The following is a 20,321-nucleotide window of genomic DNA, read 5'->3' as shown; positions in this document are numbered from 1 at the left end:
AAGACATATGAAAATAATGAAAAAGTAATGATAAAGCAAAAAAATAATCTGATATAGAAGTCAGTCAATTATCCGTTGCAGTAGCAGGTAAGGAAAGAATATGTGCAAGAATATTGTGCTCAGTGGGGTTAAAGAATAGAAATGAAAGCAAAAGGCTTCAAAAGAGTCGAAACAGCTTTGAAGGAAACTGGAAATCTTGTCAAATCCCCAATCTTACCAAAGTCTCGGTAGTGAGGTAGCCTACGATGCCGATCTTCCTGCCTCCCTTCTCGACCACCACCGACTTCTGGTACTTCCCTTGGATGGAGGGCTCCTTCGTGTCGTCTATGTTGGCTCCCAGGATGGGGAAGGTCACCTTCTCCAGGAACGGAACGACGCCTGATATCCCGTCGTCGAACTCGTGGTTTCCGAGGGCCTGGGGAGAGACATTGAAAGTAGTTTTAATACTTGCTCAGTTGATGGTATGTTTCATTGTTCGGTGTAATTAACTCTCTCTCTCTCTCTCTCTCTCTCTCTCTCTCTCTCTCTCTCTCTCTTTCTTTTCCTAAAGTCTAGTAAGAAGGCGAGTGAAAACTGGTACTTGGTACAAGTGTATAAGTACTTTCGTAGTTTATTCTACGAAAGTACTTGTTCCAAGACCCGGTTTTCACTCGCATTCTTACGTGGACTCTATAATATTCTCATGCACTTTCGTACTACATTGAGTATATATTATATATATATATATAATATAATATATATAATATATATATTTGCAGATATAAAGTATTAATTATAATATGTATATATATTTATTTATATATATAGATATATACATATACATTAAATATATACAGTATATATATATATGTATATATGTATGTGTATATATATATATTATATGTATATATTATATTTATATATAAATATATATATATATATATATATATATATATATATATATATATATATATAAATATTCAAGACCACAGCTGATGAACTTCCTGTACAAGAAATATATATTTTAAACTATAGAAGGATTTTACATAATTGTGGATTGTATCCCCAATGTGTGTGTGTGTGTGTGTGTGTGTGTATAATGTATGTGTGTACTTAGTTGTTCTTGGGTTGTCACATTACAGAACCACTTTCAAGCAGTTACTTATTAAAGAGAAAAGTCTTGTTGTTCGTTTAATAATGCGTCTGGACATCAAACCAACAAGTGATGTCATTGTTTTCACTGCACTCCGAAAGATGACCCCAGGAAACTCACCCAACTGCCACTCTTTAACATTAGTACAGTGTTCTAGATCATTACAAAGATAATGTCTGTTTTGACAGACACGCTCATGCCGTCTGCTTGTCTGTCGTGCCATCAAGACACAGCAGGTCTTGCATTTTAAGAAGGCGCTTAAGAGGATCCTGCTAGAAAAACAAAACCGAGTTTGGATTCAGATTTTTCGCATTCTTGGTTTAGACTTTCAAGGGAAGGTGGTGGGTTCTTCAGCCTACATAGCATTTGTTAATGTTTAGCAGTGCCAGTTTTATGAGGAGGTCGAATAATGCTTAGTAGTGCCAGATTTATGCTGAAGGCCGAATAATGCTTAGTAGTGCCAAATTTATGAGAAAGGGTCGAATAATGCTTAGTAGTGCCAAATTTATGAGAAAGAGTCGAATAATGCTTAGTAGTGCCAGATTTATGCAAAAGGTCGAGTAATGATTAGCAGTGCCAGATTTATGTTATGGGGTCGAATGATGCTTAGTAGTGCCAGATTCATGTTAAGGGGTCGAATAATACTTAGTAGTGCCAGATTTATGCTAAAGGTCCAATAATGCTTAGTAGTACCAGATTTAAGCTAAATTGTCGAATAATTCTTAGCAGTGCCAGATTTATGCTAAAGGTCGAATAATGCTTAGTAGTACCAGATTTGCGTTAAGGGGTCGAATGATTCTTAGCAGTACCAGTTGTCTGTTGATGAGGTTAGAGTATTGAAATATTTCACAGGAAATATACCACTGGTTTGTGAGGGACGACTGCATTCGTAATGATCTTGATGTGTAAGCATGTGATATAATTCAATGTTGCAACTCTGAAGGACAATATATGTTGCACAATAAATACAGATAATTAATAATGTGGTCTTATTCGTATGTGTGTATCGTTATGTGGTAGGATTCGTAAGAGAAAAATCTAAAAATTAATAATTAGAAGGAAAAAAATACAAAAGACGAAAAACTTTTTTTTCGTTTTAGAAATATTAATCTGCTGAGGATCCCGTAAGTAAGAACGATTCGGGCGATTTCAGAATAATCGTATGAAGGATTGGTCATGGCATATGAAGTCGATGACTTATATTAAATTTTTTGTGATGTATGTGCTGTAAGTTTTCGACGTGTCTTTGACTTGTTTTAATTCATTGGTGACGCACCCTAAGATGATGACGCTTTCGAGTCATGTGTATTTAAAACTTGTAAAGAATTTAGTTTAAAACTTCATAAGCCCAAGTTATATTTAATCATGACGCTTTTTTGTGATTTCTCTATTTTTCTGTTGCTTACTGTTTCCTATCATGCCGAATATGACTTTAAAATTTCAAGTTGATTATTTGTATTGTTTATTTGCTAGTGATGTTTTTTGGTAATCCAATCATTAAAATTGTATTGGCTGGAATGTAACAAACAACGTGTATCCCCATTCATTTCTTAAATTCGTTTGGACACATCTTTGGATGTGAACTTTTTTTTTTTTTTTAAACAATAACACATCATTTCCAGCTAGGAAATTTAAAAAAACGGGTTTGTTACTTAGGCTATTGATTTGCGGGTCCCATTATGACCCATTACCGTTTGTATTACTCTGCTACATTTTAGGATGGGTTTAGATAGCTATTGTTGTTTTTATTTATTTATTAGTATTAATTATTTTGACGAAGACTTGAACTCAACACTCTGCCATCCTGTTTTGAGCGATGTGAACGAAGGACGTGATGAGCAAAATTTCCTTCGTCAGCGCGCAAAAAGAGTATTCGTTGAAGTAAGCATTGTTCTTTACAGAGGAAGCTGATCTTGTCAGATTTTTGCTTATGCTTAGGAAGACGCGGAACTACCGTAGTGACGTAGGGCGTTTTTACAGCGTTTTGCCTGGGGGGGGGGGGGGGTGTTTTCTGCCTTGTGTGTTTCCTTTTGTAAGGTGGACAGTCTGTGAGATTCTTACACTTTTCTTCATATTGCCATCATCCTGCTCATCCGATTTCGATTTGGTGTGCGTATATATCTATACTAATATATATATATACTATATATATATATATATATATATATATATATATATATATATATATATACATACATACATACATACAGTGTATGTTTATATATATACCTATATACATTCATACTCGCATATATATACATATGTTGTGTGTGTATATAGAGTGTTATATATGTTTGTGTATGTGTGTGTGTGTATATATATATACCTATATACATTCATACTCGAATATATATATATATATAAATATACATATGTTGTGTGTGTGTGTATAGAGTGTTATATATGTTTGTGTATGTATTTATATATATATACATACACACACATATATATAACACTCATTACCAATTGTACATAGCTATGTAACATTTGCGATGATCTCTGACGGATACCGTTACAAATCTTGTCATTTGCCGCGAAGTTTTTCAAGTCTTGTTTGTAGGTAAACGAGGTGACTAACCAAAGCGAAGTTTCCTGCCAAGAGATGCATGCATGATCCATTAGTTAAAGTATGAACGTAGCAGTGACCATTGTCTTGCCTCTCTTCGCGTGCCAACCTCCATTGAATTTGTCGGAGTTTCACCCATTGGTCTTAGAATAAGCGTAGCTCCGTGACCTTTCCTAAGATGTAAGGTCACGGTGAGTCGGTGACGATGAAAATATTGGCTGAAGGCAGAATTAGCTAGGTGTATATTTATGTTGGCCATATAACTACGCAGAAGGTTCACATAGGCACAATACTTATCGACATCCTCCTCTTCACCTCTTCACTTTTTAGCCGTTCTCCTCTTTACATACTTTCTACTTACATGTCGACATTCTCTCTTACTGCACTGGCAGAAAACCCATTTTCATTCGTTTCACAACGTATAAGGAAAGGTCTGTCGAATCAAATTACCTGCTTTTTCGTCACCTGTGAAAATGACCCAGAAATGCATAACGACGCGTCTTTTCGTTTGGGGAGGGAGGGTGGTTGTGAGAAGGCAGTTCAATAGGCCAGTATACTCCAAGATTTCTTATCAGTTTCTGGTGTCACGGTCAGTCACTGCGTAATGTAGTGATAAGGAACGTAGTAGGCTACACTTGACACGGCCTTTTTTGGGTATGTGAAATATTTTATTTCTACCATTGGTATTTCAGGTAGTGTAGATACGCATCATTCACGCATGGGGTATACGGCTGTGACGCCCTATGGCATTACATCGCGTTGGCTACTTCTCAATATGGTCATATTGTGGGTTCGGGAAATATTCGAATTTTTTTTCGTGCAATAGTCCGGTTTTAATAATCCGGTTTTGTCATTCCTTTCGGAAGAGACCATGATCGATGTCACGGGAAAAGTGCAATTTGCCAATTTTAAGTTATAATTCAACAAGTGCACGAAAGTACTTTCGTCTTCTAACGCAACTTTTGCGACTCAGGGTTAAAGATTGTTCCCAGTGAAAGGCACGAAATTCTTGTAGAAGGAAAATATGCCCAATGAAAATGACTGAATACTTTATTATAGCTATCAAAACGTAGAGTTGTTTATTAATTTGTTAGTTCATATGTTTTTATAATAGATGATCTCCCCTTTTTGTATTTCCCATTATTTTCTTTGACCTCTTTCGAATGAACACCATATTCTTTGGAAAATTCAAATTCAAGTCAGTGTCCCCTTTGGTGGGCCTGTTCCGTATGAATAGGGTTCATCCTCTGAGTAATAATAATAATGATAATAATTGTAATAATACAAAGAAAACTCATAATCACATGAGTTAATAAAATGGGAAGTAAACCCACAGTTGTATGCCTGTTTGATTTTGTTATTTAAAATATATACAGCTGTATATATTTTAAATAACGAAATCAAACAGGCATACAACTATGGATTTACTTTCCAATAATAATAATAATAATAATAATAATAATAATAATAATAATAATAATAATCTTAAAAAGCTTGAATTTTAAGTCAACGGTCCCTGTGGACTTGTTCCATATGAAGAGAGTTCGTTTTCTGAATAATAATAATAATAAATAATAATAATAATAATAATAATAATAATAATAATAATTATATTATTATTATTATTATTATTATTATTATTATTATTATTATTATTATTATTATTATTATTATTATCATCATCATCATCATCAACGCGCGTAACAATTTTGTACTATATATAAATAAATAAATAAATATATATATATATATATATATATATATATAATATATATATATATATATATATATATATATATATATATATATAAAGCAAGGCCTCTTCATCATTCACAGTGATAAATATCACTCCACGTTTACGAATGGTTCTTTTCTATCCCGTTGTTTGACGTCCGCATCCCCAAGGTGATCCCAGAGAAATCCCGCTGTCATCGCATAAACATCCTACGATAAGTTTCAAGAGTACTAGTTTGGAATCCCCCAATTGTCGTCTCCTACTATGAGAAAACAATTAAGGCCTCTGTTTCCGTTCTTTAAATTTCCACGTAGATTAGCGTTACATAAGGTGTTGATTTTTGTGCTAATTGTAATTCGGATAATCATGATTTTGTGTATAATCAGGATTTCCTATTATTATTATTATTATTATTATTATTATTATTATTATTATTATTATTATTATTATTATTATTATTATTCTTTAAGGTCCACAATACTATACTAATGGTAGCGGTAGTATAATTTTATAAAACTTATTTAAAGCTTTCGAACCCTACCCTGGGTTCATCTTTCGTTTTTTTGACCGAAAGTGAACCCAGGGTAGGGTTCGAAAGCTTTTACACAGTTTTATAAAATTTTGCTTCTCCCTCCATCAGTATATTATTGTGGACCTTAAAAAACATAACCTGTGCCCTCGTAATTGAGATTTCTAGCTATTATTATTATTATTATTGTTAACTGCCATTTAGATGAACATTATAATAGAAGACCATTTTTAGTCTTACAAATTATAAAATTAGTGTATCATCCGCTGGCAATATGTTTGATAAATTTTTATTAAATGGCGAAATGATACCATTGTCGAAGGAGATAGATAGTACAACTTGCTGCTCTTAACTCAAAAGTTGAATGGAATGTTCTTGATGTTATGCTAATCAAAGCCTCAGGCAGTATCGGCGAAAAAACAGCAAAGAAAATTTTCTTCAGTTCACGTTATTACGCATTTATTGGCTTCATAGGCCTCGATATGACCCTGACGCTAACAGATGTCTAAAGTCTGATGCGAATTGAAAGCCGTTCGCTTCAAGCTCGTGCAAGTCTCGCTTACAAAATTTTTCATATTTTTATTTTTATTTACTTTTGTTCCCGTTTTAATATTTACGCTTTGTTTGAGGGTTTGTGTAGGTAATTATACGCAAGTTTATTCTTACTTAATCTTAAAAAAACGAAAATACTCTCAAGATTGGATATCATCACGTAAGTATGGTCCCTGCATGGAGCTTGCGTAAAATTAAAAACATATACATACATACATACCACACACCCCCCCTCCCTTCCCCACGCACATACTACACAAGCAAGGGCGTCATCTGTGTACTAGAGCATCCATCACCACACATGTTACTGTTACTGAAGACATTCTATCACTTCTCGCCAAAATAAACAGAAGGAAAAAGGAACCTGTTGACGCATGAGGTCCTCCTCGCACATTGCTTCACATTCATTATTCATGACTCCGTGAGCGTAGTCTTTAACCCTCTCCCCCTCACCCCTTCGTCCCCCCCCCACCCCCCTCTCGCTCACCCCTCATATTTTATCCTCCGGATACTCTCCGAAGTACATTTACTCATTCATATGCTTGTTCATCTCATTCACTAGTCGACGATTTCATGAGTTGTGTGGTCATACTTCCTGACCCATAAATGGGAGTTTAAAAGTAGGGTAAATGAGATCAATAGACAAGTGGTATCAGTTACACACACACAAAGAGAGAGAGAGAGAGAGAGAGAGAGAGAGAATGGATGCATTCTATGTAGTCTTTGATCAGTGCCTCTTCTTAGCACGATATTCACGCACATGTACCCGCGGACACATCTGCTTGCCTTTCGAAGAGTTTCTTTCAGGAGAACAACATTGACTTTTAAACTTTGAACCCCGTAGATGATTTATAGCTCACTTTATAGAAATAAATGCACGTTTTGGACGTTTCATCTAACACTATAGAATTTCAGGTTTGATCCAGAAATCTGCCATGATCATTGTGACAGAGTTTATAGAATTATAATCGTTTCTTTAGGTTAACTTTTTTGTTTTTATATAGTTAAAACTCCTTTTGTGCTTTTTTCATTATTAATAAGTAAAATCCTTCTTACAACTCCATTCTAGAAAACATTCTTTAACGGTGATTTGAAGGAAGTTAGCTTAATAATAAATATTACCATGGTAGCACGAGAGGCTTAATCTGTTATGCAAAATCACCGACCATGAAAGGAGCTGTTTATTCCAGTTTTTTTTATTTATTTAACTTTTAATCCACATTTTGTTGCTCACCAGAAAAGTAGAATGAACACTGTCTTCCTGAAGCCACCGTGCTTGATTTGGGTTGCTTTACTATACTCTGTTTTTTTCCATCTGTCCATCCGCCTGTGGTGTTTTTGTATGGTAACACTGCGTCCCGGGCTTTAAACAGGTACGGTATGTGTAAGTTTTAGGTAAATAAATGGATATCTGGGTGTACATTTGCAACTGAAAAGTGTTTTAATAATTTACTGTATGCGATGTACACCGTTAATATTCGAAATAGGATATTATTATTATTGTTGAATGTAAGCTGAATGTAACTACCTAAAGCCCGGGACGCAGTGTTACCATACGGAAACACCACAGGCGGATGGACAGATGGAAAAAAAACAGAGTATAGTTCCTGTCTATTCTCCGTAAAAAAGTAGAAAGAAATCCCCCGTGCACATCGAAAAAAAGTCGCCGAAATTCGAGGCGCCCCCTACAAAGATGCAACACTCGCTCTGGTTAAGTTTTGATAGATAGATGGGTGTGGTAACAAAAACTGCCATTATCGCTCTTCTAGCATGACTGAGAAAGGGAACAAGTTTTCGACGATGGGCGACCAAAAGCCAAATACTTTTCTATTTTTTTTTCTTTTTTGGCTCATACCAGAGCAAAGCGGGCGCGAAAAAAGTTAGAAGCACAAAACAGGGGGAAGGAGAAGAACAAGGCTCCCCCTCCGTGTGTAGAGAGTGAGAGTGAAATTTGTTGGTCACTCCTACGCTCTGAACCCGGCTAACTTGTTTACATAATGGTCCAGCAAATTTAAAAAAAAAAACGTTCGTGTCTGGCAACTTTGCTGGAACGAGTAGTGGGTAGGTTACCTCGCACCGCTATATGATATAATGTGGTTCTTGAGCGTTGTATAATTTGTCTGGACTTGATGCCTGAATTGAACGGAAATAAGCCGTAACTCATTACTTTGAATATGATTCTAGTCTTATTTGCAGATGCAGTTATCGCTGACCCAACATTGGTAATGGAATTTCTTTCTCAATTCGACCTTTCGTTACAGAATCAATGTTTCAGAGGAAAAAAACATAAAGTTCTCTTGGTTTTTTTTTTTTTTTTTTTTTTACTATCTGAGCGATTGTTCAGGTAAAATTCTTCTAACTACTCTGTTTAAAGTACGGTAAGCTGCATATTACCTATATTAAAGTGTTATATATTGTTGAATGAATTAGTCCCGCTGCTTAGCACATGAATGAGTTTGTGTAAATTATGCAGATATTGCATCTACTTCCGGCAGCAAGTGGCTCTTCTGTCTTTTGTTTTGCTATCATTTCTGCCAATACTCTGTTAAGCTCAGGGAGAGAGACACGCTCCACCTTAAAGGCGGTCTTGTTGTGCCCGACAGGCCACCTCCTCTTAGAACTCCTCAGTAAAAATCAGTAATCCTCATCTTGCGAATGACGGTATCCAAACTTTAGAACATTTTCCGCGTCCGTTTTCCTTGGCAAGTATAATCTTCATATTATAAGAACCGGGTGTGTAGCTTCCACTTTCAATTTTCTGTAAAAGAAAACTATTGATGGGTTTGTGTCCGCCCGCAGACCTTACAAACTACGGAGGCTCCAATCATCAGACATGCCAAATTGCAGTCTTCTAGCCTCTGTAGTTTTTGTTTTATTTAAGGTTAAAGTTAGCCATATTAATGCGTCTGGAAACGATAAAGGACAGACCACCACCGGGCCGTGGTTAAAGTTAAAGTTTCATGGGCCACGGATCATACAGCATTATACCGAGACCACCGAAAGATTTATCTATTTTCGTTGGCCCTGATTATCCGCTGTACAGAAAACTCGGTGCTTTTGTTACTTGCTTTTATATATTAAATTTCTCTTTTTTGGGCTAAATATAAGCATTGGGCCTAAGCCCAAAAAACAGGGGTAGAGGGGGGGGAAACACTTATGAGTCATTACAGCTGTACATATAATGAGCGATTCTCCCTCAACGCTTATATCTTAACCAACGCGAAATTTATTCAGACTTCTAACTGGATTGAGGAATTCTTCTTCTTCTTTTTTTTAAGCAGCATGTCTTATCATTAAATGAAAAATGTATTAGCTCGTATATACTACATAACAAACAAACAAAAGTTGTTTACGCTCAGCATTCACGATATTTTGAGATCCCAGGAAGATGCTATGACACTGTTATATATATATATATAATATATATATATATATATATATATATATATATATATATATATATATATATATTGTAGTAATCTAATCTAATCGGGTAATTAAGGGGAAATTGTTTTTTTTATAATAATCACTTGGAGCTAAACGCATCGTCAGACATATATGAGCCTGTTTATGTATATATGTGTATGTGTATACATAATATTCAAATATATATATACATCACATACATACATACATACATACATATATATATATATATATAATGTATGTATGTGTATATATATATTATATATATATATATATATATATATATATATATATATATATATATATATATATACACACGCACACGCACACATAAACAGGCTCTTATATGTCTGACGATGTGTTTAGCTCCAAGATGGCCAGTGATTATTATAAAAAAAACAATTTATCTTTAATTACCCGATTAGATTATTACAATAATCCAACAAGAGTAATATCCGAGATTTGTTGGCCTACCAATCTGCTTTAGAATTACCAAGAAAATATACGTCATACTAACTTCGGTAAAATGCAATTAAATGAAAATAAAAAAAACTAATCAATGTACAAGTATTATTCGATCTTCCTCGGATTAAATTGAGTTTAATGAATGTGCAAATTCCCTGACATGACAGCCATGCGATTATGTAATAAATGAATGCCGCCCTCCTCCTCCTCCTCCTCCTCCTCCTCCTCCTCCGCCTCCTCCTCCTGCCTCCCTCCTCCTCCTCCCCTATAAGCGAATACCAATGGCATTCCCGCAGCGCAATCTTATCCCATATTGAAAACTGGCCGAAGTACCTCAGCTCGAGTGTTTGTTTTCTGCGAGAGTTTTAATGATCATTTGTCCCCCTGAATCTGCGATGAACAGATGATGAATTGGAATCCAAGCGAAATATTGTAGTGTTGTAGTCATGAACGTTCGTGATGTTCATCATATCGGAAATTTGCGTCCAGGGGGGGAAATGTTATTTAGGAACGATGTTGTAGTCGCATTTCTTGAAATTAGAATACTGTAACTTTTTGTGAAGTATGCACTTGTGATCTATTATCCATTCATCCTCTCGCAAATATATGCATATGTATGTATCATATGTACCTATATATATTTATATGTACATTATACAGTATATATATATATATATATATATATATACACATATGTATGTATCCATACATAGACTACGTCCATGAAGTTATATTTTTTTCTCTCTCATCTGAACTCCAAACTTCAAGTTCTCTCCCTTCAAGGAAGTGTTCGATAAGAGAAGAACGAAGCAAATTTGAATATCCTAAAATATTCAACGTTTGCTTTCTTATTTTTTTTCTTTTACAGCTTCCTCGTCGACTCGAGTGCCCCATTTAGAAGTGTTTTTCATTTCCTGCGCAACCGAGGAGGCGAACAAACACAAAGGTGTTTGCAAATCTAACAAGAGCAGTGATCTGAAGTCTTGTTTGATCACCGGTACAAACAGCCAAAAAAAGGCGTAAGTAGGAGTAGCTGCTGCAGAGATTCCTACAAGACTTTTTTAATAAGTGGATCTGTGATATCTCGCCGTGCATGCAGGAAATTCGATCTAGTGTTTATGAGCTACTGTTCAATATTGATCAATAACAAGGGGGCAGGGGAACGCACAAGGCTGTTAATTCATAGGGAAGTACAGACTGCGCGAGACGCGCCTATGCTAATATGAGAGAGAGAGAGAGAGAGAGAGAGAGAGAGAGGTAGCACATGAACCCGTGACATTTTCGGCGTAGATAGTTTTTTTTTCGGCGTAGATAGCTTTGGTTGATAAACGGAAGTTTTGAATTTCTCCCATTCATAGACTGTTGACTCTAGTACAGGTCTGAATACAACTCGCCGCCGATCACCCCAAACCCGTAAGGTCTCAAGCAAGTTTTTAGGCATTCAGTGTTGTGGTAGGGTTGTAGTCCGAGACCGTGTTTGTGTGTGTGTGAGAGCGCGCAAATGGATGCAATATCCAGTTGTTCTGTGCATTAATACAGTTACTAACAAAACCTCATTAAAACGATGGTATTTAGCGGAGATTTTTATTCACTAAAAGTTAATAAATATCTCCGCTAGATACCATCCATATATGCATGTATACATGTGTATGTATTTTATATACATATATATATTATAAATTTTTGTGTAAATGACCCTCTTATTTGAATACTCTGCTTAAAATATTCTTTTGCTGTAGAGGTAAGTGATGGCATCCCTTGTTACCAATAACAGCAAGAGCCAAGGTTATGCCTTCGTGTTAACCTTTCCATCATTGCTCTTTTATGCTTGCGTTCATTCCCATTCGCCACCTCTACTTGAAGTCTCCATTTATGAATTGCTAAATTTTAATCTCTCCTTTGCGTTAAATGCTTTTGTACACATTTCACTGGTTCACCAATTTGTAATCTGGCTTATGGTGTTCGCGCAGATTACGTGTTCTCAGCGTAGTAGATTCAGCTTATCCATCACACTATCAAAACTGGTTATGATTCCTTGTAATTATTATCATATTCTGCTAGACTGCCAAAAATAAAGCGTAGGTCCTCAAAACGTTTGATCTTGGATGCAGAAAGCTTTGGCCAACCAGCGAAGGCTGGAATGAATCTTTAATTGTTTAACATTTTCTGCATCGTAATTTTTGCTTTCTATGGATTCGATTTTGAGTACCATAAGTGATGATACTTTTAAGAATTTGAGTGCCAGTGAAACAGTAGTAACCAAGAAGCTATCTCCCAAAATATAAAAAAAAATAAAAAATCACCGTTCCGCATTTTCCAAAAACATGAAAAATAAAAATTTTACCGTTTACAAGTTTTGGAATTTTTCCTCGGTATTGATTACATTTTAGAAAAGCTTCCATAGTATAACTTGAAAGTAGAATTAGCTGTATGCATGATACTGTAAGTTCCAATCCTGTATAGGAAAATCCATGCAGTTATGTAGTCCAATATGAACTATAAAAAAAAAAGAGAAAAAAAATCCAGTCCCGGCTCCCCTCCATTAAGCGTTCTTGCTGCCCCATATTTTCTTCTTCATTTATTATTTTCCAGACCTTTTTTTTTTTCTTCTTCTTCTTTTCCCACTCCCTTTCACCTCCTTCGGTTGCCCACGGGACACCTCGTCCACGGGTCCCCAGAATTGAATGCCACCGTTCCGCAAGGTCTGTCCTGCGCTTTGTATTCTGCAGGGGGCTTTGAATGTCATATGATTTCAGGTCAGTGGTCCACGTGTAAAGAATTGTCTCCTTAACCCCTCGGGTTGAGGATCGGCCACGTGAGTCCCTGGATCCCATTTGAATATCCGCGTCAGTTTGTGCTCTCCGATCCGTAACTTTCTGTCCTCAAGAAAAGCTACATAGATATTCTGATCGCCTCCACCTTCTCCTTGTAGCCAGACAAAAATGGCGTTTCTAGATTCATGGAAAGGGCGTAGAATTTTTCGTATTCATGGTGGTAGGATATATCCAGAATTCTAGGCCATTGTCAAAAGGTTCAACTATTCCAGTATCATTGTCAGATTTTTCTGGCGTTTAACATTTCCCGTAAACTGTTGTGTTTGGCTAAAAATGATTCATTTGACATTTTTCTTGGTGGTCTCCGCATCTCCAAGGTTGATGTGTGTGTGTGTGTGTGTGTTTTTTTTTTTTTTTTTTTTTTGTTTTTTTTTTTTTTTGCTGTATGAAATGACGCTGTTGTTGCAACAAGTATCGCACGAAAATCATTATTTGTCGTTTAGTTTTTATTCTTTGGTGGTGTTAGACATGGGCTCAGGTACCAATAGTTACACTCTCTCTCTCTCTCTCTCTCTCTCTCTCTCTCTCTCTCTCTCTCTCTCTCTCTCTCTCTCCCCACACACACACACACACACACACACACACACACACACTGCATGCACATGTACATTTATTTACAAATTTATGCGCACAGAAAATTAATGTAATCATTATTCCTGTATGCTACATGCAAGTATTTGTATGTAAACTCTGACACAAGTTTCATAAACGGAAGTCAAACGCTCCATGTGGTCCGCTACTTGCTATTTAGTCTCGTTTGGGAATAAATTGCTTCAAGGTAGGAGTCTCTCTCTCTCTCTCTCTCTCTCTCTCTCTCTCTCTCTCTCTCTCTCTCTCTCTCTGCGCGCCCATCCATACACGAGTCGAGAAAACCGGTCACCACAAATAATCCTTTCACAAGGTATCCGTACGTAATAAAACATGCCCCCCCATACTCTTTTTCCTGTTCTACTCTTTCATTTATTCTCGCCAATTACTACCTGCCCAGGCTTGACACACTTGTTACTTTTTTCCCCAGTGTCGTTTCGGGACCACATTGAAATTATTTTGCCACCTTATTTTTTTCTTCATAGTGTGACATTTCTTCAATATTTATCAAGTCTTTTGTTGACGTTTCATGGATGGAAGAAATTGGAACAGGTAGAGAGAAATAATCGGGAAAAGATGCACTATTGTGTTTAGCCTTCTTGGGCAGGTTACCAAAAATACAGAAAGATTTTATTTCATGTTGATTATCCAGTATTTGTGTGACGTGATGACTAATGAATTTGTCGTAAAGGTGAAGGCTTTTTGACAAAGACGAGTAAAAAAAATCGTTCCCTCTTCCTGGTGTTGTAGCCTATTAGAAGAAGCCAAAACGTCTTGATAGTCAGTTTGAGTAATTGAACCAACTGTTAAGAATGTAACGTTAGAGTTTTCAACTTTATCTTAAGGATTCTTAAGGATATTCTTTATAACCCTGTATGCGACAGACTTCCATAATGTAACCCTCTAGGTGATAATCTCCCATAATTTGTGGTGTTTCTGTATATCAACTTATTGTCCCATCATTTATCCGTTTCTTACAGTTAGTTGCTTGTATTTCCTTAGAAAATTTTCTCATGTGTTTTCCTGTAAAATTTTCGTATTCCATTCCTTTAACTATTCATAGTCGGTAAGTTTTGTTTTGCTTGCACTTTTCAAAAAAAAAAACAACAACATTAAAATTCCTATTATCATCCTGCCTCTGAGTAACGATGTCACAAATTCTCTCTCTCTCTCTCTCTCCTCTCTCTCTCTCTCTCTCTCTCTCTCTCTCTCTCTCTCTCTCTGACGGAGCCTATTTTCCGGGATGTGTAACTCTATGCAAAGTAATTTGTCATTGGTTTCGCAGTCAAATCTCACCATATATGGGTTTGAACCCTATGAAAGGGCCTTTAACGGTGCTAATGGCGGTTCGCTCCTTGTTATCAGAATCTTATCTCGTGGCCGAGTTCACCTTTCTCCCATCTCTTTACCCAACGAAGACTAATGCTTTACCCATATTATAGCGCCATGTTGCTAGAGGAACGCCCCCCCCCCCCTTTATATATATATATATATATATATATATATATATATATATATATATATATATATATATATATATATATCTGTTGTCGTTAAGTTCGTTCGTCGGTTAAGTTTGCAAGCTCAGTGAATTTTCCTTCTTTTTAATTTATGTGCAGTGAACGTTCAACGCGTGTAACTTCTAAAAGAAATATAAAACTTGAAAAATATTTCATTTTTCTCTCCCTTCTCTTCTTGCCTGCTTGTTCACTGGTATGGTTATATATGGTTGGTGTAAGTCGTTTTAGACATACGAAAAATTTTAAAGGTTAACTTATTTTACCCTTTCTTTACTTTGTATATTCACTGACTTATTTATTGTTACTTCTTTCACCAACTTTAGATTTAATCTGTCTAAAAAATAAATAAATAAAAGTTATATAAAATCTCCAGCCTTATAAACGATTTAGGAATATACGAGCTTGTCGAGATTGCCTTCAAGGAAATGAAAAGGACAGATACCGTCTATGACCCCAAACATGACATTCCAGCAAGTGAGCTCCACCTGTGGTGTGATGAACATAGCAATATCAGTTCAGTTCCCCTTTGAACTACTGAAGAGAGAACTTGCGTTTACCTTCACTTGCTAGGGAAAAGGTCAGGTAGAGTTTCTGAGGGAAAGCTACCACTTTTTTTTAGCTGTCCAGTGTAGATTTTTTTTTGTGTGTGGTGGGGGGGGGGGGGGGCGGGGAGTGTTGTTAGGGGATCAGATAGTGACCCATACGGACTGTAGGATGCTTGGAAGGCATTAGCATAGGTCAAGTCGTCCCAGAGTGGACATTTAGATTAATACCTAACATCCTGCCCAATGGCTTTGTGGTACGGCGGTCCAAATCTGTTGTGCCATACGTCTGTGAAATTAAATCTGAATAAAAATGAGCTTTTTTGTTTATGAATGACTAAAGTTTTTTTTTCTGTTTTGTTGTATATGTAATTGATTATTACTTTATATATACATACATATAACACACATTTTAATTATATGTATGTATATATATATATATAATATATATATATATATATATATACACATATATATAACTGCATATGCTGACTACGGAGGAGGCAATTAAAACTATTGTTTTTTTTTTTTTTTTTTTTTTGTTTTTTTTTTTTTTTTTTTTTTTTTTTTTTTTTTTGGTTTTTTTTTTTTTTTTTGGCGGTGGTACCTAAAGCACTAAATATGGAAATGGCCGATTGTCCATCTGAACACACACACACACACACACACACACACACACACCACACACCACAACACACACACAAACACACACACACACACACACACAGTGAAAGAGACTTTTAATAAAGGAATAAGAGGCAATGTTATGGAATATGGCGCTTGAATAAATTATCTTGAAGCTTATGCAGCACATTAGACTAAAATAGCATAATATCCAGGGGCCGTGTTTACAGCCTTGTGCGATTCCTTGAGGTCATCACACGAAAGGTCTCTAATATATATATATATATATATATATATATATATATATATATATATATATATATATATATATATGTGTGTGTGTGTGTGTGTGTGTGTGTATGTATGTATGTATGTATATACACATTTACCTATATATGCATGTATAATTGACCGCCTTTTCAATAATACCTACTCGGATCCTAGTCCGTGCATAAAGTACGTTTTTCTCCAAAAGACTGACTCTTCTTTTATTTTGAAACTATTTGGACTTTTAAGTATAGCCATTTTTACTGAGAACTCTTCAAGGATATGTGCTTAGGAACTCATTCGACGTAATTGTCTTCTGGGTCCTCATTGTTTTATTACTTAAAGCGGAATTCTTATGCAGGGTTCATAACGTTTTATATATATATATTTTTTTACGATGGACATTTATTGTTTGTGCGCTTGCGTGCTTGCGTTTATGATCATTCGAACTCGCCGCCGTTCTGCATATACATACATATCCATCTTTATACACACCACACACACATATATATATATATATATATATATATATATATATATTTATATATATACATATATATATATATATATATACTATATATATATTATATATATATATATATATATACTATATATATAATATATATTATACATTATATATATATATATACACACACAAACATATATGTGCTTGCATATGAATAAATTGATGAAATCTTTTGCAAGTTTGCGTGGATTATAAGACTTATTTAATTTTTGTTTATTCTCATTTTTATTGCGTTGTGCTGACAGAGCAATAATGGGATGAGAATGGAGGAGGGAATATGAGGACGAAAGTAGATACAAAAATAAAACTAAATTCCATTGATGTAACCTCGTATCTGCTAAAGTAGCTACCTGGCCTGTTTACTTTTAAAGTAACATTGCTTGCTTTAGCTTTTCATTAATAGTCATTGTTAAAGTGAAAGCGTTATATAGACGAGACTTTTGCATCTAGTTGCCCTGGACCATAGAATACTTTCACTCTCATCGTTTTTAATTGCACGAGCGAATTCCAACAACAGAAATTAGAAATTCAGTTGGGGTAGTGTAATGATAAAAGATGGTGTAGTCTTAAAGCGTGGGGTCATATCTTGGTTTGTTTATAATATTTTATTTTTCATTTTTTGTAGCTGGGAACATTCTTTTGATAATGAGACGGATTTTAATCTCATGAGTTCTTGGTGGTCGTCTTTATTTGCCTCTTTTATTTTGCTCTATTGTATATTTCCTTGGAGACTAAATAATTCCTAAGGTTGGGGATCTTATTTATTTATGTATAGGTTTCATGATCTGTTGCTGTATTCCATTTTTCTCCATTTACAACAAAATTCGTTAAAGATATTTAAGGGTGAATTATATACGCACCAACACTTCTTATGCTTATCTTTGAACCTTGTTTTCTCTTTCAGTTTGTTAGCTTTATTTTTATTTCGTTTATTTGTGTATAGAATATTTTCTCTAGCTCCGTTGCTTTCTCTTTTACAAGCAAATCTGTGATTTTTTAAAATCGTGGTTCCGTTGCCCTTCTTGTGAAAAATCGAGATGGTTGAAAAGTCCCCATGTATGATGAAATACATGTGAATTATTTTGTACTGCGTCGTATTTGTTACTGAACTAAAGAAGCAAAACTACTATAGTAGTTTTTTTTTTATCTTGGATAGTCTGGATGCTGTATAAAAGTATCGTTGGCAGTTTTTTTTTCTCTCTCTCTCTCTCTCTCTCTCTCTCTCTCTCTCTCTCTCTTCCTCTCTCTCTCTCTCTCTCTCTCTCTCTCTCTCTCTCTCTTTGTAGTTATAGCTTTTGAAGCTTAAATTGTTATCCCCGTACTTAACATTATTGATTCATTGCTTGTTGCTTGTGTGTCCTCAGGAGCATAATACAGTAAATGGTTGATGATAATCGCATTTTTCTCTAATTATTATAAGATGTTTCCAAATGTACGTTCTTGTCTTGAATCACTGAAATATTTTTGTTCAGAATAATTTTACATTTCTTGTGTCGAAAGACGCGACACTTCTTAAGAAAAAAAATTTGTGTTAATGCACAGAGATTTAGTTGAAAGAAGGTTACAAAGCCGCCTTGTGATAGTGATACAGAGACGTAGTGAGAGAGAGAGAGAGAGAGAGAGAAGAGAGAGAGAGAGAGAGAGAGAATATGCAAGGCTGTTTCACCTTCAAGTTACGTAATGGGGTGTGGCCATGCGATGAGTTTTGCGATATTTTGGCGCTTCGTTTTGAGATCCCAAACAATGCCTAATCCATTTCGTTTTATGCTGGATTTGTAATATTATACAATGCGTACCTTTTGTTTAAAGTTATAACTGTTATTCGTTAGTCCCTCTTGCTTTTAACTTTTTTCAGCCATGAAAAATGTACGTGTGCTATAAATTCACATGAATATGTGGGATAATTTTTTTCCTGTCATAACAATAAAGATGATGTTACTTATGGCATAAATTCACACGAATTATGAGTGATTATGCAGTGTTAGAGTATGATTTATAATAGCTCTCAGTAATGCTACGTCCTCTTCTACTATTGTAAACAACAGTGTTTTTGTTCAGTCTCGTTATATTGCTGATAATTGAATTTTATTGCTAACGAATGTTTTTTCATGAGCAAGTGATACTGTAATCGACATCTTGCCTCCCATTTATATTGAAAATGAAGGAGCACCTAGATACACAACTTGATAAATAACGAGAATTAATCTATCGTAAAAGTCAGTATCACTCATGATTAAAAGGTATGTGGACGGAAGGTTTCTCATATAGTTGAGATTTCTTCAAAAGAAGTCATTAGATTTGCTCCGTAAGCATTTTTTTTATTCTGTTTTATTATCCATTTTTTTAATTGTTTTACAATCGATGTTGCAGCACTGTAATTGATTCCTGTAAGCGTGGCTCCGCATAACGTTATTGGACAAAAGCGAAAGTAAGAAGGATACTGAGTTTAGAGGAACAAGTGTAGCTTTCTCCCCTTCCAAAGATATTCTGGCCTTCACTCCTATTGCACAAGGAAATAAAGGTGTTATGAGACAAATTATGTGTTTCCGGAGAAATCTTCATTGCACTGTGGAAGGAGTCTGACACTAGAACAAATTTACTTTGTTTATACAGTTTTTTCAGGGATTTTTTTCCATATTTGTAAAGAATCTGATGGTGCTGTTTGAAGGTAACTTCTGTCTGTAGTTATTGAACAGTTTATTTCAACTTGTAAAATTTCATTAGATTTATCGATTGGCGCCTAGCTTAATATACTGGTATAATGTTCCATGGTCTGGGTAACCCTTTAATATGGAAAAATTGTAAATGTTACTTTTGAAAATATTAGTGTTATATGATATTGAAACGCTGCAATCAGTATAAAGGTGAGAGTCTGAGGTGAGAGCTGAAAGAAATAGTAGTTGAAATTCTAGTAAAGCGAAATTGAAAGTCATGTATTTTAGCCATTCTGGGTACTGGACAATAATTACTAATTGTGAGCGGAAATGACGGGAAATGTCTGTTATTTTTTCCCTT

The 20,321-nt window shown here is 35.3% G+C and overlaps 1 protein-coding gene and 1 long non-coding RNA gene across 6 annotated transcripts in view; one reads left to right on the top strand and one right to left on the bottom strand.

The window, feature by feature from the left end:
- The window catches only part of LOC135224316 (uncharacterized), a 278,217-nt gene that overhangs the window by 139,396 nt on the left and 118,500 nt on the right, over positions 1-20,321 (top strand). The gene's annotated exons all lie outside the window — the stretch shown is intronic.
- The window catches only part of LOC135224314 (snake venom 5'-nucleotidase-like), a 139,513-nt gene that overhangs the window by 86,984 nt on the left and 32,208 nt on the right, over positions 1-20,321 (bottom strand). Inside the window, exon 3 of the mRNA XM_064263181.1 lies at positions 218-415. Coding sequence (XP_064119251.1) covers positions 218-415 — 198 coding nt within the window. The remainder of the gene's footprint in view (positions 1-217; positions 416-20,321) is intronic.

Source organism: Macrobrachium nipponense, chromosome 12 (genome assembly GCF_015104395.2).
Source record: "Macrobrachium nipponense isolate FS-2020 chromosome 12, ASM1510439v2, whole genome shotgun sequence".
NCBI classification, from domain to species: Eukaryota; Metazoa; Arthropoda; class Malacostraca; order Decapoda; family Palaemonidae; genus Macrobrachium; species Macrobrachium nipponense.
Note: the sequence above shows the minus strand (reverse complement) of the source record. Positions and strands in the feature narration are given on the sequence as shown.